The sequence below is a fragment of the Aythya ferina genome (assembly GCF_964211825.1).
Source record: "Aythya ferina genome assembly, chromosome: 2".
Classification (NCBI taxonomy): domain Eukaryota; kingdom Metazoa; phylum Chordata; class Aves; order Anseriformes; family Anatidae; genus Aythya; species Aythya ferina.
In genome coordinates, this window is record NC_140297.1 from 152,334,401 (window position 1) to 152,341,775 (window position 7,375).

The 7,375-nt window shown below is 46.8% G+C and overlaps 1 protein-coding gene across 1 annotated transcript in view; it reads right to left on the reverse strand.

The window, feature by feature from the left end:
- The window catches only part of ADCY8 (adenylate cyclase 8), a 123,297-nt gene extending 116,323 nt beyond the window's left edge, over positions 1 to 6,974 (reverse strand). Inside the window, exon 1 of the mRNA XM_084508988.1 lies at positions 6,018 to 6,974. Within this exon, the coding sequence (XP_084365114.1) occupies positions 6,018 to 6,956 (939 nt within the window). The 5' untranslated portion in view covers positions 6,957 to 6,974. The remainder of the gene's footprint in view (positions 1 to 6,017) is intronic.
- Positions 6,975 to 7,375: the final 401 nt, after the last annotated feature.

The window sequence follows — 7,375 nt, forward strand, 5'->3', positions numbered from 1 at the left end:
ATCTATTTCCCTATGATTTAGAGTTTCACTATGAGGTCTTTCCCCTATATTTGGGATTTTCAGCTGCATGTCCCCTTCCCCACTCCTCAACACCAAGGGTACTGTCTCTGTCTCTTTGTCTCAACACTGAACTGGGCCTACCATTATCTTTTAAAACATCTATAAATCTGTATAACAATAGCTCAATGACTGGAGGCTCACCCTCATTCAATATCTCCTCCCTCCCTAAGGACTGTCTTCCCTGTAGGCTCTGCTTGGTTTTGGGGAGCTGGAGGAGCAGCAGAAAAGAAAGCAGAGAAATTGTCTGGGAAAGATTCATCGGGTCAGAGAGAGGCAACCAGAGCATAGAGTCTGTTGGTTGGGACATGTGCTTGAGGGAAAGATTTAATAGCATTATATAAAACACTAAAATGTTCAGCAAGGACATCAGAAAAGATGAATTCCTTAATCAGTTGGCTACAGATTCAAGTTTTGTTTTTTTTTTTTTTTTCTCTCTCTTTTTTTTTTTTTTTTTTTTTTCCTTTTTTTTCTTCCTGGGCACACTGAATCTTGAACTTTTATCTTCCTAGAAGAACAGTTTTCCAAGGAGTGGGTGAAGGTTTTCTTTGGAAACTCTCTGAGGTAAGGAGTGGTGGATTCCAATCCCCATTAGAGTCACAGAGATTTAAACCTTGGCCTGCCACATCCTTGGAACTGCGTTTGTTACTTAGAAGAAGAGCACAAGCCCCTTCTTATCCATTTCTAAAACATAAGGAAGACACTTACAACCATGAAATGTGTTTCCACTAGAACAGTGTTTAGATTCTGGCTTGGCTGAAAGGTGACTTTAATACTAAGTTGTTGAGGCACTTCATCAGATGCTCGGGAACAGAAGTGTGGACAAGTACAAGAACACTGTGCTTAAAGAAATGGGATGTTAGCGAGCTGCCTGCAGGGATGGGGTAGTAGGCATCAGCTGAGTAAGGGTTTTGGTGTTTAGAGTTTCCATTACTTTAAACATAATTTCAAAATCCTAATTCGTTTCTGTTTACTAAAATTCACTTTCTACATAACATACATAACATAACATACTCTAGCTTTTCTTATGCTTAGCCAGATGTTCCTGAAATAAGGAAACTGGGGGAAGAAATCCTCCCACTCCTCAATTTCTCTGTCCTTTGGAAAGAGGATAATCCATTAAATGGTTCTCATTTTGCCCCTTTTATTTTCTGCACAGGTCACATCACTGACAGGATTGAAAGGTTCAGTAAGAGGGTGGAATGGAGATGTGTATCCCCTTCAGTATCTGTACATACTAATAAGGATCTTTCCAGCATGATCTGTTGTTAAGTGTCAGCTGTAACTGCACTACTCCAGTGTGCGATTATTTTGTATTAGATGTTGCTAGTTTAGAGCTTATGCTTCTTTCTGGACCATGAGAAACTGTAAGCAAAAAATAAACAAAAATTTAAAAACAACCCAGAGGTGTTCTAATGGCACAAAAATCAAATCTGTCAGATCCAGCAAAGTAACTTTCATTGAGAACAAGTGCACTGACTACATTGTAAGCTGAAATTTCCTGATAAAAGCAAGCTTCATTCATGTTTCTGCCTGAGTTCCTCCATTTTGGAGGAACTCTCTGAAGGTAATTAATCATCAAATTGTAAATATAACTAATGCATTTGCCCTACTTAGCACAACAATGATGCAGCTGCTTCAGAGAAAAGTGTATCCAATTTTAATCTAATTATGCTGTGACCCACTGATACTGGTCAGGTGATGTTACAGGATATAAAAGGAAACTAGATCATATAATCCAGTCTAAAATCATAGCATCAGGTTATAAATCACCCACAGCTGACTATGGCAGAAAAAAAATGAATTGTAAATCATAGTATGAAAGCAACTATAGGGATAAAGGTGGTGAGATTAGATTCTGATTCTCAAATGGTAGCCAACTTTAAAATATCCTTATACATTACAGTTTTAAAAGATATTCCACAAGCATTTGGCATTAAGTTTGAAGAGATGGGTATGCTTGATACTTGTGCTGGGTGTGCTGATATCTATGATCAGATTTTAGAAATCATATAGCTGATATATGCATAAAAAAGCTGTCATTTGCCATTATATAGTTATACAGGTTCATCACCAAAGGACTCTTTGTGGCTTCATGAATTCTTCCTCTTTTAGTAATAAGCAACCCTGAGACTGAGTTTTGGGGGAAAAAATGATGCAAAAATCACTGCGCTAATTCACAGAACTGCATAGACTTGGAAAGACGGAGGCTATCCAAGGGAAAAGAATGAGTTACCCCTGTCTTGGTGTTACCTACTTTAAGGTTATTTCTAAATATATTTGTAAAGTTTGATTTAATATGTATAATTTCAAATTTGATCCTTCAAGAAATCCATTATGCAGATGACTTAAAGGAGTAAGCTTACTGACTCCAAAGGAATTCACTCATATGAATGAGGGATGCATGGGCAGAGGCTTAAAATCCAGTGTATGCTTACATAATTCCGAGCCTGTCAAAACCCATGTCTATATTATCATCTGCCTACGTTATATAACACTAAGGAGCTTTGAGTTGTTTATTCTTCCCCATATGCCTGGAACACATATATGGTCTTAGAAATTTTGGTTCTTATACCACATTATCACCAAGAAAACAGAATGAATGTAATGTAAATGAAATGTTCTTTTGGGAGAATGTCAGAAGTAAATATGTATTCCTGATCAGCAAAGTATCTGATCAGGAATAAAAACCAATGCACTTGTTTATCAGTAAGATCTTTTATTTCTCATTTGATTCCTGAAAGAATTAATACTTAAGTCAGTATCAGCATTGCCTATACTTAAATCATGATGTCAGGACTTTTGTCCTGTCTCTTCCCAGGTTGAGCAGCAGCACATTGCTCAACATTTTGGGCTGGGGTCAGCTGAGTTTCAGGCTGTTCACATCTTCCCAGAAACACTGAGCAGTAAGCAAAATAGGAACCATTCTATGTTTGCTTTTTTCTTAAAAAAAAAAAAAAAAAAAAAAAAAAAAGTAAAAAAAAGTAGTCAAGTAGTCATAAGATGTTTTTTCTCTTCCACTTTTACCTAGGATGTTAGTTCAGATTAATTTTGGTAGTGCAAGGGAGGAAAAAATGTAATAACCTCTTAAGTGTTGCTGCAGGAGAAAATGGTGGACTGTGAGCATTCATAAAAATGAATATTTTGTTAAATTCAACAAAAAGCTGAATGAGGCAGTACTGTGTGCTTGTGTTCAGCATTACAAATGATTTAAACTGCTTGTGAATGTATTTATCAATGAGACCAAAAATTAACTAAGAGATTATGGGAAAACAGTTCAAAGTACTTGCTTTTCCTCTTGTATAAACTATTGCAATTTTATCAGTTTAGGGAGAAATAACAGATTTATACCTATATGACTGAGAAGAGGATCTGGACAACTGTGCCCTTGGATACTACTGGGTGCAGTAAGAAGCTGACTCCAGGATATACAATTCTTTGTATTCAGAATTGAGTTCAGTGTTTTCTCTGCATGAAATCCTGGGCTCATCAAAATCAGTGGGAAACCCATTATTTAGACTCATGATCAGAATTCTAGCCCCTGGTTTTTCTTTCAAACTGTATACTTTAATTCCCAGATCTGGTTGAGGGTAACCAACTGCCTGCATCCCGAGGCACAGAAAGATGGTCACAGGAATTGCTACATAATCACATGGGTTATTTAGACTTGTAAGGTTTCTCCGAAGGGAACACGAGGTATTTTACTAGGGAAAATAAGCCTTGTGATAAAAGTACTTCGCCTGTGAGTTTAAGAAATGTGCGCTGTCCCTAAAATTTGCTGTATATATAACCCAGATGACACGGTCTGCGTTCACCTGTAGTTACATACTACCCTCCATCAGCCGTAGAAGCCCTCAATCGCCAACTCTTGAAGGACGACAGGCAGGCTCCCACCGGGCCGCTGGAGGGAGCCCCCGGGCCGCTTCAGCACCGCGCTGGTGGACAGCGCCCGGGGGGGGCGCCGCGCATCTCCCGCGCATCTCCCGCGCATCTCCCGCGCATCTCCTCCCGCTCATCTCCTGCTGGGGGTTTTGTTCCCCTTGCAAAGAAAGCCGCGGGGTGAGGAAGGATTCGGCCTCTCCCATAGCGGGGTGAAGGCAAAGGGCCGAAAGAGGAGAGTAATTAGGGGGAGTTAATTGGGCTCTGGGAGGGCTTGTGTAAATTGACAGCGATGTGTGGCAATCTGCGCGGATCCTGTTAAGGAGATTTGTATACAGAATTCGTGAAGGCAATCATCTGGCTGGTAATCTCTCTTTGTGCACCGCTCACAGGCGGTTCGTTCACACAACTGGAAAGGTACTGGGCTGCGAAATGAAGATATTAGTATCTCTCCCAGGAAATGTCTTTGTTAGGGTTGTCTGTGGGAAATAAGTGTGGGGGTGGGAGAACCAGCTAAACAGCCGTGATACCTGTGCATAATGAGACAGCAGTGCTTTACTCAGCTCTGGGATAGGATGTGGAAGTGCATTAAGAAATGAGCATAACTCACACAGCTTTTGACCCTGCACTAATAACACCAGCACTGCATGAGAGTGGGACATAGCACACAGCTGCAGTTCATTCATCAGCACATTACCAAGAGCTGAGCAACAACAACTCTGCCCAGTCTAATTGCTTTACATCCACAGAGCTCATCAAGGCAAAGCACACTGGGTCAGCTTCTCTTGAAACAGGGTGAGCCTGGCCACTGGGAAGTGAGGTCAGTTAGCCCCACAGCTCACGTGTGTGGAAGAAAGGCACAGACAGGGGTGGACAGGGGTTATAGGAGGGCCAGGGTCTGAGGGATGTAGATGTGTACCATGAACCATCGTCATCAACACTTACAGGTGAAAGATCAGCCACTTCCCAGCTGCGCATCCCAGCAGTCATGTAAACAATATGTTCCCAGCAGCACATTCCTCTGCACCCTCCCTCCCTTGGGGATTATCTGCCAGTACCTCCACCTCCTCCTCACCGATTCCCTGGAGCTAGCCAAATGGAGATGATAATCTGCTGTGAAATATTGGTAGCACAGAGCTGTGACAGTCTGGGAAGAGGTGGGGGGAAGGGGAGCAGCAAGAATCCCCAGGATTAAGTTACCCTAGAAAGACAGCATTTTCTTGCTTTGCAGGGGTTCATTGTGTCCTAGCTTTCCTATGGAAGAAGGCAGGTGAGTGTAAAGTCAGGTCAGTCGCAATTTTAACAGGACTTATCTTGCCCAGTGCCTCTCAACTGTTGGCACTGCACCACCAGTCCCCAGTATAACTGATTATCTGTCCTATACATTACTTCTAAGGATGCAGCACAACATTTGTCCCATGACCAACAACAAAACAGGTTTGTCAGTGCCCTCCAAAGACAACCCAGGATCTCACACACAACATCCAGGGGGACCTTTCCCCTGATTTTGTTGGAGTATCGCTTTTCTCTCCTTGCAAAAGATCAATGTGTCCTGCTCCTTTCCCATAGCCCAGATCAAGCTGTGCTCACACATGGAAGTGGTCCCAGCAGATCCAGAGTTAAAAGACATGAGCAAGTAAATGAGAAATGAGCAGTGGGAGAGCTTGGACAAGACAGAGTTATCTTTCCTATCTCATCCCATGCACCACTGCTGGAAGTAAGGGAGGAAAGTGACAAATGTCCCATCATCCTGACTTGTCCCAAAAAGCTGTTCCAAGGGACAGCAGTGAAGTGAATGCACAAGCAGAGGGACACAGGGTGGCCAGGAAGAATACCCCTCCCCAGCTTGAGGTGAAACCTCAGTCCCCTGCTTGTCTCACAGCGTAGGGGAGGGATAAACAGTGAGGGAGTGAGAGGGGAAGAGAAAGTTGTCTTTTGCCTGTGGTCTCCCCCCCTCCCCAGGCAGTGAGCCTCTAAGTACCACAGTAAAGGCGAAAGGATCTCTTGGGACTCCCCACATCTCCTCTCACCCAGGGTGATGGGGAAAGAGGAAAGTTCCCACCCATTCCTCACCACAGTACCTGGTTGAGGGAAGTCACGGCCAACCTAGGGATAACCAGCTGCATGACGAGCTGCAGGACGGAGGTGACCAGCCCGGCCAGGATGGCCCAGGTGAGTGGCAGCGGGAGCATGCTGTAGGTTGCAAAAAGTGTGAAGAGCACATAGCCAATGCCATCCCCAAGGAGGCCACAGCCCAGGCCAGCCGCCAGGATCTGTGTGGCCATGGCCACCCAGGTGACCACACCGCTGTACTGCAGGTAGGTGTATGAGGTTGTGTCCTTCCTGACCACCACTAAGGCACAGATCACCACCTCGATGCCAGTGAAGAAGCCCAAGAGAATGCCCTTTATGGGGTCCATGGGAGCAGAGGCCAGGGTCAGGTGGAGGAACAGCAGGGTCAGCTTGGTCAGTACGTCCAGGATGTTCATGACCACCTCGGATTTGCGCCGCTGGCCCAAGAAGTAGCGCTGATAAAGGCGCTCCAAGTCCCGGGACTTGAAGGAGTTGCGGAGCGTGGGGAAGATCACCCCGCGGTAGGTGTAGCCCCAGTTGAGGAAGAAATCGGAGTTACTGGGGGCACAGTCCAGGGGCAGGAAGCCCAGGTCCCCGCTGCTGCTCGTGCGCTCCGGGAAGACTTTGGTGCCTCCGTTGTTGTGGCGCTCGCCACCCAAACTCCGGCCGGCCGACTGTCGCCGGAGGTGATGGTGGTGGTGGTGGTGGTGGTGAGGGTGAGGGTGGTGGTTGGGGCAGCAGGTCTCCTCGGAGCTGAAGCCCTTGCCCCCACCGCTGCTGCTGCCGCCGCTGCTGCTGCTGTGCTCCTGGATGAAGCGCTGCTCGGTGATGTGGCGCACGGCCGTCTGCCACAGCAGGCGCTGGGGTCTGCTGCTGCCGGGGGGGGTCCTGTTGATGGTGTAAAGTTCATCGCTGTCGCTCAGGCACCGCACCTCCGAGAGCTCCATGGTGGTGACTGGCGGGGGGCAGAGCAGCGGCGGGGGGTGGGGGTTGGAAAGAAGGAGGGGGGGACCCGGAGGGGGGGGGACCCGGGGGAGAGGGACGGAGCCGCGGGAGAAGAGGGAGGGGATGGAAAGGGTGGTGGTGGGGGGATCACATTTATAGACAGGTCTCCGTGGCCGGCTGCTGGGCTGGCGGAGGGGCTGCTCTGCCGCTGGGGTCCGGCTTAGCGCTTGCGGCCCTCGCCCCTCGCCCGCTCCCGCGGCTCCCCGCGAAGCCGCATCCCGCGGAGCCCGGCTGCGGAGCAGCCCCGGAGCCCCGGCGGGCTGGGTGCGAGCACCCCCGGGGGCGGCGAGCAGGAAGAGAGCCGAGCCGAGGGTCCGGAGAGGAGGAGGGAGGAGAGGAGCATCTACGGGAGCAGCCCCGC